The sequence below is a fragment of the Pempheris klunzingeri genome, chromosome 6, assembly GCF_042242105.1.
Source record: "Pempheris klunzingeri isolate RE-2024b chromosome 6, fPemKlu1.hap1, whole genome shotgun sequence".
NCBI lineage: Eukaryota > Metazoa > Chordata > Actinopteri > Acropomatiformes > Pempheridae > Pempheris > Pempheris klunzingeri.
This window is the reverse complement of record NC_092017.1, coordinates 15,458,386-15,473,534: the sequence shown is the minus strand read 5'-3', so window position 1 is coordinate 15,473,534 and position 15,149 is coordinate 15,458,386. Positions and strand designations below refer to the sequence as shown.

Sequence of the window (15,149 nt, the reverse complement as noted above, 5' to 3'; positions counted from 1 at the left end):
TCCCCTGCCTCTCTGTTCCTCTCGCACACTCACACTTTTTTTTGCTAAATGTGGTGGTGGGGGATCAAGCAAGCTAAAGCCCCACCCTCTGGTAATGTGTGTTTATATGAGAGCTTGTTTGAAATAATGTAAGAGGAAGAGCTGTGCTTCATCTTAGGGGCTCCACATGTTCTTAACAATGCAACTACATGTGTTCTTTTAGTCTTCTTCTGAAAAAAAGAGGTATATTTGTGTTGGAGATTAGAGTTACAGGGAGAGTGAGAATTTAGTGTAGTAAAGACAATGGAGTTGGTTTTGTGTTTTTGTTTGTGACATTGTTTTCTGTTTTTGTGCCTTCTTATTGGGTGCATCAGCTGCTTATATCTGGTATGCTTGGAAGCTGATGGTTTGGGCACTTGGCAGGCTTTGACATTCACACTGTAATCAGCTGTCAGGGGTTTACAGATTTCAAGTCAATCCAAGCAGCAACTTAACACCCTGCAAACGTCAGTTCAGTCTCCCTTCTGTTGCAGAAATGATTCATTTTCTCTTCTGCCATAATGAACCCAAAGCAAAATGAATAAACAGCTTCCCGTGTTGCATAGTTCTTGATGAAATTATGTAAAGAGGCTTCTCCTGCTGTTGCAGAGACCTTCTGTTTGTGTGCATATACAGTATGTGGGTATATGAGGCTGACTGAATCATAAATACTTAGATTGTATTCCGAATAAATCAAGCTGTACGAAAGAAAACGTGAAAATGTTTTTTGTTTTGAGTCTGTGGTTTTACTTAGCATGTTCATGTAAATTCAGTGGGTGTTATCTGTTGTGCCAAGATATGGAATGGTGTGTCCTTCAATAAACCAGTGAAAAAAATGTGAGGAGCGAGCCTCCTGTTGCTTTCAACATTCCTGTGTTGCCGTAACTAAAGCCATCTGTTTTGTAACATGACTCCCTCCTCACCACAGAAAACAGATAGTGAGGGTGGAGTTAACGTATAGACAGTCAGTTATACTCCAAACATGGTGTTTTTGTATAACTGTAAAGATACTGGGGGATATATAGAATAAAAAATAGTAACCACAGGCCACGCAACTGAACAGCTTGATTTATATGTGAAGCATTTAGAGAACAAGGAGAGAGACTTTGAAATTGTTGTTATATATGTTATCTTGGACAAATTATTTGGCTTAAACCATATTTTATTAATGTCAAATGCTCTCTAATGGTTAGTTATATGGTTTAAGAGGATTATCATTCTGCCCTGCAGCCAAGAGTTCAGTCAACTTCATCACATACAAACAAGGTTTTTTTAATCCATCCACTTTTTTTTCCACTGTGGTAAGATATTCCTTCTGACCCCTGCAGATTTCCTCTCTCACAGTGTGTGTGTGTGTGTGTGTGTGTGTGTGTGTGTGTGTGCGCGCCTACTGTTGTGTTAGCTCAGCGTACTGGAAAGGCCTAATCACCCGTTGTCATAGCAATGAACTTGGGTGCTGTTCACCAATTCATCCTCTTTTGTTTGCTGTTTGTTTTGAAGTCCAATCACTTCTCGTGGAATTTGTGGCATCCGCTGTCATTTTGTGAAGGTTTAAAAGCTCTGAAAGCTTTTTTGACAAGCAGTCGAACATTCTCTATTGTTTCGCCCTCCAAAAACAACGTTAAATTATATTAACAGTCCTATGTGTATTTATCAATACTATTGGTTACAAATGTAAGCTTCACTGATAATCCTGTTCCAGTGCTCATGTAAAAACATTTGTATAAAAACCCACAGAGGAAAGAGGAATTAAAACTGTTTGCACATTTTTGTTTCATAATGGAGGTTTGTGAAATTACAAGGGGGTTTTGCAAAAGTAAGAGTCATCTCACATGTTATTTTGTTTCCTGACCCTGTGTAATCTGACTAATGACACTTCCTGTTTTGAAGGCTACTAGCCACTTTCCCAGTGCCTATCATTCATGATTCATTTTGGGAATCCACATTTGTTCCTCATTCCCATCTAAGGAGGTAGTGAAATCCAGATAAGGGAGGTGTTCACAGAAGCAGTTCTCTCAAATGCCACTGGTGACCTGGCACAGACATTGGTTTATTAATGCAAATATTCAGCTGATCACAGGAGAGGGAAAGCAGAAAGCACACTGCAGTGCTGGTTCAGGCTACATAACAGTAAGATATTATTGATTGAAAATTAAAAAACATGGCCAAATCACTAAGCTCCAGGCTCCCTTTACTAAATACTAAATGTGCATGTAGGGAGAAGTAAAGATTAACTGGATAAGTGGATTTTGATATGTGACTGTGTGGCTCATAAACAATCTCCATTATGGTATTGATACCCTAAGTATTCGTTCATTCATTACTTCAATACAACATGTGGTGTTGATCAGATGCAGTCAAAAAACAGATGTAGAAAAATAGCTTCGTAATTACTGTTGGGAGAGGCCCGAATAGCATTATCATGACATAACCTGGTTTCAGTTTTATACACCTCAGCTGCAGGAAATCAAATCTTCTACAGACAAACAAGCGTTTCTTATCACCCAACATGGTCAAAAAAGAAGCCATTTGCAAATAATGTGATTTATTCAGAAATGTATTGACTGATAACTCACAAGTTACAACAGACCATGTTTTTAAGCTGACATCTCTTCATGCAGTTTTAAAGTTACCACTAGAGGGAAACAAAGCACATTATGATTACATTGTTTTTACAGTACACTCTACTGTACGTAGGTTTTGCCGTCATCACGGAAAAGCAGATAAATGCAATAGTGAAAAGTTACTATTAAACATTAGTTTGTATAACATTTAGCATGCAACTTTAAGACAAGGAAATATCAAACACAGAAGTTTTATTTCATATGTTCATTTCAAAACTTTAATTTAGGACTGCAACTAACAATCATTTTCATTACTGATTAATCTGCCAGAAATCTTCCTGATTAACTGATTAATCATTTAGTATACCAAAAAGTAGTGAAAAACACCCATTACAACCTCCCGGAGCTCAACGTGTCGTCTTCAGATTGCTTGATTTGTCTGAGCAACTGATTTGATGACTGATCTGATTTGACTGATCTGATTTACTGTCACATACGATGAAGAAATCAGCAAATCTTTACATTTGAGAAGCTCGTGCCAGCAAACGTCTAGCAATTTTAACTAAACTAACTAAACTACTAAATTAACTGAAATGATTCATCAACTCTCAAAATAGTTGCCGATTAATATTCGTTCGATTGACAACTTGACTTATCATTGCAGATTCACATAAATTATATAAAACTATGATCAATTACTTACACTAGAATATCTCTTTTTTGAAGCTTACTGTATTACATACTGTACTGTATTATATAATATAAAATACTGTATTATCTTATTTTTTCTACCCTAATTTTTTACTTTAGTAAAATACTGCAGTTTTAATTTAAATCCCATATTCCATAAGTCTGACTGTACTAAAGTAACACTTAACAATACATCCCCAGACAGGACAGCTCATCTTGGTCTCTTGTGCGCCAGGCCTGGTAGCATGTTTTGTTACCCTGCAGTATGTGCACACTCAGCCTTAAGCTCATACATGGCCTTGTTAAGGCGGTATATGACATACATGGTAGCAAGAATGAAGAACAAGGCTATGGTCACGAGAAGGATGTGACAAAACATGAGAAGCCCCGCCAAGACCGTATCTGAACGCAGAAACCACACATAGACCCAGCCATTATGAAGGTTGTGGTGCACAAACTCGGGCCCTTGTTCCACCACCAATGTGTCATAGAAAGGAGATGAAATGTAAGAGGACAAGGGAACATAAGCAGTGAGAGGAAAATCCTTGTTAGGCAGGATGTTGGGACTTTCAGAAGAGGATGATTGGATCGTCATATGTAAGGTACATGGTTTTGTAGTCGGAGTGGTTGTTGGGATGGTGACTTGTTGGGTAGCTCCTTGTGTGGTGGTTGATGTTGTTATGGGCGGTGTCGTTGAGGCAACAACTGTTGTTTGTCCACTTGATGAAATGGCGTGGGATAGTTTTGTTGGCTCATTTAAGTCATTCTGTGTAGAATAATAACTTGTGACTGTTGTAGCATTGCAAAAGTTGAACTCCTCATCACGCAGAGAGCCGACAGTGCGGAGCAGCTGGTACATTGGGCTATGACATTGCACACCATTTTTGTCAAGAATCACTCGCTCATTATGTCTTATCCATTTTGCTATGCCTCTGATACTACAGGTGCAGTCCCAAGGGTTGCCACTCAGAGTAAGAGCCCTCAAAACTGTATTTGACAAGAAAGTATCTTCTGGGAGAGTCTTGAGGTGGTTATTCTTCAAATCAATTGCCAAAAGCTGTCCAAGGCCCTGAAAGATGTTTTTCGGTAGGCTCTGCAGCTTATTGTCATTAAGAACCAGCCTTCTTAGTGTGGTTAGATGGGAGAACAGCTGAGGTTGTAGATGATGAAGGTTGTTGAATTTCAACGAGAGGTTTTGAAGGTTGGGAAGGCAGCAGAAGAGGTCTGAAGGCAACTCAGAAAGCCTGTCATTAAAATTAAAGTTAAGAGCCAGGAGTCCAGATATGTTGACGAACAAATTTGCGGGAGCGGTGGTGAGTTTAGTGGCATAAAGAAAAAGATCTTTTATGTAAGGCATGTGGCCCATTAGCTGGTCTGGGAGAGATAACAGCGGGTTGTTGAAAATGGTAAGCTTGCTTAGTTTTGGCATATTGTAGAAGCTCTTTTCTGGAATCGCCTCTAATTGATTGGAGGACATGCCGAGGATCTCCAGGTTCCTCAGTGGCCAGAACACCTGAGGTGGAAGGCTGGTAATCTGGTTGTACTGTAGTTTTAGCTGCTCAAGGTTGATAAGTCCTTCAAAGATACCAGCTTCTAGAAACTCTAGCTCATTGTTATTGATCATGAGCAGACGAAGTTCAGTCAAGCGGTGGAAGATGGTCGGTGGAAGCTTCTTGATAGAGTTCCTGCCAAGGTTCAGAACGTGGAGGTTGGTCAGTCCATGGAAAACACCTGAAGCAGGACTATTAAATTTGTTCCGGCTCAGGTCCAGTTCCTGCAACCCAACAAGGCCTTCAAACATATCCTGAGTTATAGTCTCCAGCTGATTTCCATCTAACTGCAGCTGCTCCAGAGCAGTCAGTGGGGTGAAAACCTCAGCCGGAAGGGTAGAGAGATTATTGAACGACAGCTTGACAGACTTGAGCTGCGGAGCAACGTGGAAGGCCCTGGGATGGATGGTGTGTAGATGGCTGAAAGTCAGACTGAAACGCAACAGAGAGCTCTTGTTTGCCAAGCTCTGCTCATTCATGGCTTCCACGTTTATTTTGTTAAGAAACAGCTTGGATGTGTTGAGTGGCAGCTGCTTTGGTATAACTGTGATGTTGTAGCCAACACACTTGACAGTACCCATGAAATCACACAGGCAGCTGCTGGGGCAGACCTCAGTGTCAGTTGGGTGCGGCAGTGTGAAGAGGATGAGCATCGCCCATAAGGTGCCTGCACAGTTAAAATAAAGACACATTTTAACACATGAGATTAAAACTAAAATTAAATCCTATGTCACATAATATCATCCCAAATGGCAGTGTATAGTAATAATCTTTGAGTGTTTATCCAAAGGGCCAACATTTTTCTTAGCTCAAATAGAAAAAAAGCCAAGTTTAAATGCAAATCTAAAATTCTTGACATAGTTCTCAAAGAAAGAAAAAATAATAAAAAAGACATTTTAAATGCATTTTTGTTCTCCTAATAACAGTACAAAGACCAAACCAGTAATCGAGTAAAAACTAAAACAAGTTGAATATTCTACCAACCTCTGACGAGAGAATCCATTATGGTTTGTTTGACTTTATGACCATGCTGCTGTGCTCTGCGCTCTGGTCTCTCTCTCTCTCTGTCTTGAAGAGCTAAGCACCCTGTCTGTCAAGTTACTCTGCCCTCGGCTCCACAGGAATGCCCACCCAAAAGTTATCCGTCACGTTACACATCTTTCATGCTGCCCAACCATTGACCTCGACCCCATGTTTCACCAAAATATGATGATATTTAACTTATGCAATTACTTGTTTCATTAGGCTTCTTTCAACAGACCCATACCCATTTCTGGACATCTTAAGGCTGGAAATTCTACACAGTTGGATCCATTGTAATTATCATTGTAGGATTATAATGTAGGACAGCAACCTTTCTCTATTAATTGATTAGTTATGCGGTTTATAAATTGTCAGAAACTCGCTAAAAATGTCGGTCAGTGTTCTCCAAAGTCCCAGATCTTCAAATGTATCTTGAAAAGGATTCAAAGTGTTTATTGTCATGTGCACAGTAAGGAAACATGTTTCCATGTGAAATTCTTACATTGCTATCCACAATAAATGGCCAATAATTTAAGTTTAAATAATAGAATATAAACTGTGCAAAAAATGAATAGTGCAACATTAGCTGTCTATGCAATAGACAGCAATAAGCAATAGCGCGAAGATATTCAGTTTACTGTCATAGAGGAGTAAAGAAACTTGAAAATATTCACATTTGAGAAGCTGTAACTAGAGAATTTTGACTTTTTGTTTCCTAAGATATTAAATATTACTCAAACCAGTTAATCAGTTCAATTCAATTCAATTCAATTTTATTTGTATAGCCCAATATCACAACAGAGTGTCTCATAGTGCTTTACAAAGTTCACTGAAATAAACAAGTGTAAGCGAACAAACAATCTAATAAAGAGTCCAGCAGTCGATGAGGCCAATGGATCAGTCCGGTGGATCAGTCCGAGGCATCACCTGCCCTTTATGACCCTCCTTCTTCGGGAAGGAAAAACTCAAAAAACCCAGTGGGAAAAGAGAAACCTCCGGGAGCACCACAATGAAGGAGAGATCCAGCTCCCAAGGACGGACAGGCTGTAGCCTTGGACAGACGCACATCCATTGGCTGGTGGAGAACCACATCAGCGGGGCCAGGACCAGGATCCACAGGAACCAGGGAACCACATCAGCAGAACCAGGACCAGGATCCATAGGAACCAGGGAACCACATCAGCAGAACCAGGACCAGGATCCACAGGAACCAGAGAACCCCATCAGCGGGACCGGGTCCAGGACCCACAGGAACCAGAGAACCACATCAGCAGGGCCAGGACCAGGATCCACAGGATCCACAGGAACCTGAGAGATGAGAAAGCACAGAAACGCTCCGGGGAAGATAACAAGTTAGAGGCAGACATTTGGCTGACATGAGACATAACGATGGAGAGGAAGAGGAGGAGAGAGAATAGAGGAGCTCAGTGCACCATAGGAGTCCCCCGGCAGTCTGAGCCTATAGCAGCATAACTCGGGGCTGGCCTGAGCCAGCCCTTAAATATATGCTTTGTCAAAAAGGAAGGTTTTTAGTCTACTCTTAAATGTAGAGAGGGTGTCTGCCCCCCGAACCCAAACTGGAAGGAGATTCCACAGGAGAGGAGCCTGATAGCTGAAGGCTCTGCCTCCTGAACTACTTTGGGAGACTTTGGGAACCACCAGTAGACCTGCATTCTGGGAGCGCAGTGCTCTAGTGGGGTAGTACGGTACTATAAGCTCTTTAAGATATGATGGGGCCTGACCCTTAAGAGCCTTGTAGGTGAGGAGAAGGATTTTAAACTCTATTCTAGATTTTACTGGAAGCCAATGAAGAGAAGCCAGTACAGGAGAAATGTGGTCTCTTCTTTTAGTTCTTATCAGAACACGAGCAGCAGCGTTCTGGACCAACTGGAGAGTCTTTAACGACTTATTGGGGCAGCCTGATAATAAAGAGTTACAATAGTCCAACCTAGAAGTGACAAATGCATGGACCAATTTTTCTGCATCATCAGTGGATATGATGGGCCTGATTTTGGCAATATTACGTAGATGGAAAAAGGCAGTTCTAGAAATCTGTTTAATGTGGGAGTTAAAGGACAAATCCTGATCAAATAAAACTCCCAGATTCCTCACAGTGGAGCTGGAGGCCAGAGTAATGCCGTCCAGAGCAGTTAAGGTAGTGGAAAAGCTGTCTCTGAGGTGTCTGGGGCCGAGCAAAATAACTTCAGTTTTATCTGAATTTAGCAGCAGAAAGTTGCTGCTCATCCAGGACTTTATGTCCTTAAGGCAGATTTGAAGTTTAATCAACTGATTGGGTTCATCTGGCTTTATTGGTAAATATAATTGTGTATCATCTGCGTAACAGTGGAAATGAATGGAGTGCTTCCTGATAATATTACCAAGAGGAAGCATATATAAGATAAAGAGTATTGGTCCAAGCACTGAGCCTTGTGGAACTCCATGTCTAACCTTAGTGTGGACAGAGGATTCGTTATTAATATGTACAAACTGAAATCGATCTAATAAATAGGACTTAAACCAGCTTAATGCAGTTCCTTTTATACCAATGAACTGTTCCAGCCTCTGTAACAGGATGTGATGGTCGATGGTGTCGAAAGCAGCACTCAGGTCTAACAAGACCAGGACAGAGAGGAGTCCTCTGTCTGATGCCATAAGGAGGTCGTTTGTAACCTTCACCAGTGCTGTCTCTGTGCTGTGGTTCGCTCTAAAACCTGACTGAAAATCCTCAAATAGACTATTAGAGTTTAGAAAATTACACAGCTGATTAGCTACAACTTTCTCCAGGATCTTGGAGAGAAAGGGAAGGTTGGATATAGGTCTATAGTTAGCTAACACATCTGAATCAAGAGTAGGCTTTTCAGGAGAGGTTTAATTACTGCTACTTTAAAGGACTGCGGTACATAGCCTGTTAGTAAAGACTGATTTGTCATATCCAGTAAGGACGTGTTAATTAGGGGCAGGACCTCTTTAAGGAGTCCAGTAGGAATGGGGTCTAGGAGACATGTTGACGATCTAGATGAGGAGATTATTGAGGTCAATTCAGCAAGATCAATTGGAGAAAAACAGTCCAAGTACACATCAGGTCTAACAGCTGTTTCTATGGTTCCTAGGTTTGAGGTTGGACCAGACCCTGTTGAGGGCAGGAGGTGCTGAATTTTGTCCCTAATAGTTAGAATTTTATCATTAAAGAAGCTCATGAAGTCGTTACTGCTGAGCTCTAAGGGAACACAAGGATCAATAGAGTTCTGGCTCCTTGTCAGCCTAGCTATTGTGCTAAAAAGGAATCTAGGGTTGCTTTTATTTTCTTCTATTAATGAGGAGTAGTAGGCGGCTCTGGCATTACAGAGGGCCTTTCTATAGGTTTTAAGACTATCTTACCAGATTAAACGGGATTCTTCCACTTTGGTGGCCCGCCATGTCCTTTCTAGCCTTCGTGAGTGTTGCTTAAGCTCACGTGTCTGGGAGTTATACCAGGGAGCTTGTCTCTTTTCTTTAATTCTCTTCTTTTTTAGAGGGGCAATAGAGTCTAGTGTCATTCGCAGTGAACCTGCAGCACTATCGACCAGATAATCAATTTGGGAGGGGCTAAGATTAGCATAGGGGTCATCCACAGCACAGGGACACACAGGTTGAAATACTGAAGGAATCACCTCCTTAAATTTGGCAACAGCACTATCAGATAAGGATCTAGTGAGGACCTCTCTGTCATATAGAGCATAGTCCTGTAGCAAGAAATCAAATGTTATCAGGTAATGGTCTGATAAAATAGAGTTATGTGGAAAGACTGTTAACTGTTCAATTTCAACACCATAAGCCAAAACAAGGTCAAGAGTGTGGTTAAAACAGTGAGTTGGTTCATTTACACTCTGGGAGAAGCCAATTGAGTCCAGTAGTGAGACAAAAGCAGTGCTAAGACTATCATTATCATTATCCACATGAATATTAAAATCACCTACTATAATCACTTTGTCCACACTGAGGACTAAATCTGATAAGAACTCTGAAAACTCAGTTAAGAATTCAGAGTACGGACCAGGAGGGCGGTACACTGTGACAACCAACACTGGTTTTAGAGTTTTCCAGGTTGGGTGCGAAAAACTAAGAGTAAGACTTTCAAAGGAGTTATAATTGAGTTTGGGTCTAGGTTGGACTATTAAACTAGAGTTAAAGATTGCTGCAACTCCACCTCCACGTCCAGAATCTCTGGGAATATGAGTATTAGTATGACTGGGAGGAGTGGCCTCATTAAGGCTAACATACTCCTCAGGACGTAGCCAGGTTTCAGTCAGACACAATAAATCAATATGATGATCAGATATCAGATCATTTACTAAAACAGCTTTGGATGGCAGAGATCTGATGTTTAAAAGTCCACATTTCACTCTCCTGTCCTGTTTCATTGTGCCAGTGGTATTAACTCTGATTAAGTGTTGATGTTGAACTCCTCTCCTGTTGGACTTAATAGATCTAAATGGTCTGAGTGGTCGGGGGACAGACACAGTCTCTATGGGATGTTGGGTGGGTGACTGTACTAATGGAGGAGCAGAGAAGTGTGTAAGACTGCAGCTCTGCCTCCTGGTCTCGACTCTGGATTGTCAGGTTTTAGGAATTATAAACTTCGCCATATTTCTAGATAAGAGCGCAGCTCCGTCCAAAGTGGGATGGATGCCGTCTCTTCTAATGAGACCAGGTTTTCCCCAGAAAGACTGCCAATTGTCTATGAAGCCCACATTGTTAGCTGGGCACCACCTCGACAGCCAGCGGTTAAATGATGACATGCGGCTGTACATGTCATCACTGGTCAGGTTGGGCAGGGGACCAGAGAAAACTACGGAGTCCGACATTGTTTTGGCAAAGTTGCACACCGACTCCACATTAATTTTAGTGACCTCCGATTGGCGTAATCGGGTGTCATTAACGCCGACATGAATTACAATCTTGTTAAATCTACGTTTAGCCTTCGCCAGCAGTTTTAAATTTGACTCTATGTCGCCCGCTCTGGCCCCCGGGATGCACTTCACTATGTTCGCTGGTGCCGCTAGCTTCACGTTCCTGACTAGTTGGTATACATAGTTTACAACTAATAGGTTAATCGTTGCAGCTCTATTATAAGCCCCGTTTTCATATATTTTTTGTGTTTTTACTTGCTCTCACAACACCGTTGAATCTTTGAATTGGCTTTCACATGGTTTCTTTCCTTATGTGCTAATTTTTTTTTTTTCATGTCTGGCTATGCTGGAAGTTGCAAAGCCTTTTGTATGTGATGTTTGGTTATATAAAAACTGATCTCTACTTGTCATGACGCTGCATGTTTTGTTATTGTATGAGTGACACAGAGAATGCTGGTTCATTTCCTGAGGATTTATCTTGACAGGGTGGTCTGACCCCACTCTGCCCGACTTCCAGGTTGAGGACTGAACTGAAACAGATAACACACATTTCCGTTTTAGTCATAAAGAGTGTTATGTTTCTGATGCTTGTGGTTTGAGTTGGATAAGCTAGCACTTCTTCAGTGTGTCACCTCTGAACATGTAACGTGTGTGTCAGACAAACAGAAAGAAAATGCTCTGCCAGTGTTTATGATTCACTGACGTCTCACTGGTGTTGCAGTTAAGCTGAGTACCAGGCAGTGGTGGTGCACTGCTTAGTTACTCCTAGATCCCAGCAGGTTTTGTTTGTGTAAAATCCTACGGTGAATTTTGACGTTGAGTTTAGTTTACACTCCCTTGAATTTACGGGCAAAATAATCATATATCATCATGTGCAAACAGAAACTGAATAGTTAACCTGGGACTAATACTGACAGAATAAATTGTAATTGATCACTGATTTGTTTTATAAGGTTGTGTTTGTCTTAGTTTCTGAAAAATAGTAAGTAATACCCATTTTGGTGAATTTTACAAGTAAATCATTTTTCATTGCAGCTATGTTTTTTAACATCTTGCTGGCTGTAATCATGCAACATAACAGGAGATACAATAAAATTGCTATGCGTGATGAATTACATTGTATGATTGAAAAATACAATTTTATGTGTGCCCATATGTCCTGAACCACCTCAGAACAGACTTTTGTACTTAACAGTTGGTTCTTCTGTTCTTTCTTTTCAATATTTAACATTTAACATGATAAAAATATTCTGCCTACTTACACAGAAGAATGTGTTATTACCACCACAGTGTAAATACTTACGAAGGGTTAAACCATCATACCCATTTTTGTGTACACGTACATGTTGTGTGCATGGGGCTATTTTTTCCTGCAGGTGCATTAATAATCTCTGAAATCATCACTGTGAAGGACTCACTGGGTCAAAACAAAAGTCAGCTCTTTCTTTGATGCTGCTGTGAAAGCAGCTCAGCGCCACATTCAGTCTGGTTTCCCTGAAACGTCCTGTGTTCATCCTGCTCTATGTGATTCACATCTTTTCACAACAGCTCTCCCATTATTTAGACTAAGCCCGTGACTCGGACTCGTCTCCTTCCTCCAAAATATCGACTCAAATGACCTTCACTGCAAAGCCATCACTGCAGATGTGCAGCATGTGCCACACTCCTCCACTTAGATTCACATTTCCACTGTTAGATATGATAGGTATGAGGGTTTATTGGTATGTTGTTCAGCAATATTGTCCTTTTCAGACCCCTAAAAAGAGTCCTTTCACTGACTTAGTCATCTTTAAATATTTTCTCTTAAGATAAAAAAAAAAACAAACAAAATAAAACAAAAAGCATAGATTCACGTTATAATTTTATTTATTCTGTAAAATGAACAACAGTGCATTTCTAACAGCAGCGACATGCAATGTTTGTTGGCAGTGGTAGAAAAAATGTTATGCCCAACTTTGCCACAAGAGAGCGACATAAACACAAGTAGTGGGCAACTAAAAATCCCTGCTTAAATAATAATATGTCTTTGCAGTCAAGTACATTTTGTCATATCTGACCCTCAAGTATTTCCAGTAAGTAGCTGATTATTTACAGATTAAAGATGTACAGCCCGAGTCCTTAGATCTCTCATCTCTGTTTGTGGAAATGAAACGTTTATTGATGACTTTGACCATGGCACAACTCTATATTACTAAGATAAATACAGTGTGATTATATTACTGGTGTTTAGAGTCTTAAGGCTATGTTGGGCTTTGCAGCAAGATTTCACAGTGCTCCTCCTCCTCTTGCATCCGTGTCAGACACAGTACTTCCAGAAGCAAGCTGCAGATGAAAGGAGAGAGAAAGACATCTTAAATGGAGAATATTTTTACTGTAGAAGTTAAGATTAATTAAAAGTAATCAGTTTGTATGATAAATATTAATCCAGATGAAACTGAGTTTAACTCACGTTCGCCCCTCTTCCTAGTTATGGATTTGCCTTCTGCCAAATTGGCTGTGATCTCCCTCTCCAGCTCCAGGTCGTCCCTGAGAGCCCGCAGCTACAAGCAGAGATCAGACTGATTGAACACACCGAGCCGTCAGCTCAGTATCAATGCACCATCCATTCAGGAGGTAATGGCACAGCATTTCTTCGTAGAATTGAGTCACTTTTTTTTTTTTTTTTTACTTTTTATTTATTTATTTTTTTTGCAATAAACAGCAGCAAAAGCAACAACAACAACAAAAACACAAACAGGTGAGGGCTGGGAAAAAATTAATTACAGTAAGCCAGGGCAAGAGGGTACAGGTACAAAATTTCACATGGACGACCAAAGATATGATTGCTAAGAGTCTATATGGTTACAGCAGTCCCATTTTTCCCAGTATTTATCCCCCTTCTCCTTCTGGAGTCGAAGTGAGAATGTCATCTTTTCCATTGAGCGGATGGAGTTGATTATATTAATAAGAAGGGCAGTGGAGGAGGGTAACGAGTCACATTTTTTTGAGAAATTGAATTCTTTTTTTTTTTTTTTTTTGCAAAGTTGCTCCAAGGTGAATCTGTAAATACCCTTACCTCTTCTAATTCAGCTAGTTTATTGGCCAGCTCAATACCTGCAGAAAGGAAAACCAGTTCAATCAGCAAAGCAAAAATGCATTTGAGTTAATTATATTAGTTTCAGCATTTTATTATCTCTCACCCAGAGGATCATCCTTTTCAACAGGAACTAAGCTCTTGTGTAGTAACAGTGCTAGAATCTTGCTCTGGGGGTCTGTGTCTTCTTTTGGATTAAAAACATGATTTCCTGCATGCGCAAAGCAAATAAAAATCCAACTTTAAGCACCATAAATATCACTAATCAGAAACAGAAAGTGAAGTCACATCCATCCTGTTTTATCTCCCGTTCAACCTGTTGCATTTTGGCAAAATTGACACATTGAAACAGCATTTGCACCAATTTAAGGGGTGCAGCCATTGCATGCAGCATTTTCATTGTATATAGATGTAAAACAATACGATATTTGCACACTTACCAGAGTTAAATATGCTCCTTCCCTCCACATTTAACACTCCCTGCAGCAGTAACAAGCCCAGGAGTCCTAAGCAGTAATTCACAACTGTAACCCTATCCATATTACTTGTTGTATGGTCCCCAACTAGTGCCGCACTATGAGCCCTTCTTCAAGCGAAGCAAGCAATCCACTGCCTTGGGTCCATCCCGTCAATATATTTATCCTTTCAGGGGCCAGGAGGAGGGGCCAGTCAGCCCCTTGCGTACTAAATCAATAGCTAGTCATTGTGGATTTCGTCAATAGGCCACCTTTCCACAGGGACCATAGAGCATCTGAGTGAAATACGGTGATCTGACGTTGTAGGCGAGGCCCGTAACCCTACATCACTCTGACATGGGCAAATCAAACAGAGAGAGGAAGTTATCAATCAGCCTGTTGGTTACAAGAGACCAGAATCAGATATTCCTGGCACTTGCAAGTCTTTTTCTTTTACATTAATTGGTTCTTTAAATAGCTACATGGGAGTTTGTTGGTCCGGGGAGGGTGGGGGTAAATTGACTCAGTGTCTAAGTGCATCATAGCTGGAGAAGAGCCCCTCAATCTTGGCTTCGGGACTGATTTGGAGCTGAAGGAACATCCATCACTGCGGCTAAGCCAGCTACCCAACACCTCCTAAGTCACTGTAGTCTGTTTTGTGCATCAAGGTAATCACATTGCATACCTCTGCCAGAGGAGCAGCCATTGTGCTTGTGCAGTTTTAGGGAAATGAGCTGGCTGGCACTGAGTGACTTTGGCTGGGGGGGGTCTCATAAAACCCCCTGGCTGCTGTGCACCCCTTCAGATCTGACGTAGCAGCCCGTTGATGTGTGGTCTCTTCACATCCAAGAACCTTTCATGAATCAAGCACTTCACTCATTCAGCTT

At 40.9% G+C, this 15,149-nt stretch overlaps 2 protein-coding genes across 2 annotated transcripts; both read right to left on the bottom strand.

Moving 5' to 3' along the window:
* Nucleotides 1-3,525: 3,525 nt before the first annotated feature.
* LOC139202652 (platelet glycoprotein V) lies at nt 3,526-5,475 on the bottom strand. The gene has a single exon (XM_070832195.1). The coding sequence runs from the start codon at nt 5,473-5,475 to the stop codon at nt 3,526-3,528; it is 1,950 nt and encodes a 649-aa protein (XP_070688296.1).
* Nucleotides 5,476-12,953: 7,478 nt separating this feature from the next.
* uts2d (urotensin 2 domain containing) lies at nt 12,954-14,347 on the bottom strand. Its single transcript, XM_070832953.1, has 5 exons — nt 14,248-14,347; nt 13,914-14,018; nt 13,790-13,827; nt 13,184-13,274; nt 12,954-13,056 (listed from the first exon to the last, which is right to left on the bottom strand). The coding sequence occupies exons 1-5, from the start codon at nt 14,345-14,347 to the stop codon at nt 13,031-13,033; spliced, it is 360 nt and encodes a 119-aa protein (XP_070689054.1). The 3' UTR covers nt 12,954-13,030.
* Nucleotides 14,348-15,149: the final 802 nt, after the last annotated feature.

Excerpts from the sequence above, each read along its gene's own strand:
- uts2d (XM_070832953.1), bottom strand. The coding sequence starts at position 14,347 with ATGGATAGGGTTACAGTTGTGAATTACTGCTTAGGACTCCTGGGCTTG. Across the intron at positions 13,828-13,913 it reads TGAAAAGGATGATCCTCTGG|GTATTGAGCTGGCCAATAAA; the intron begins GTGAGAGATAAT and ends TCCTTTCTGCAG. Across the intron at positions 13,057-13,183 it reads AACTAGGAAGAGGGGCGAAC|CTTGCTTCTGGAAGTACTGT; the intron begins GTGAGTTAAACT and ends TTTCATCTGCAG.
- LOC139202652 (XM_070832195.1), bottom strand. The coding sequence starts at position 5,475 with ATGCTCATCCTCTTCACACTGCCGCACCCAACTGACACTGAGGTCTGC.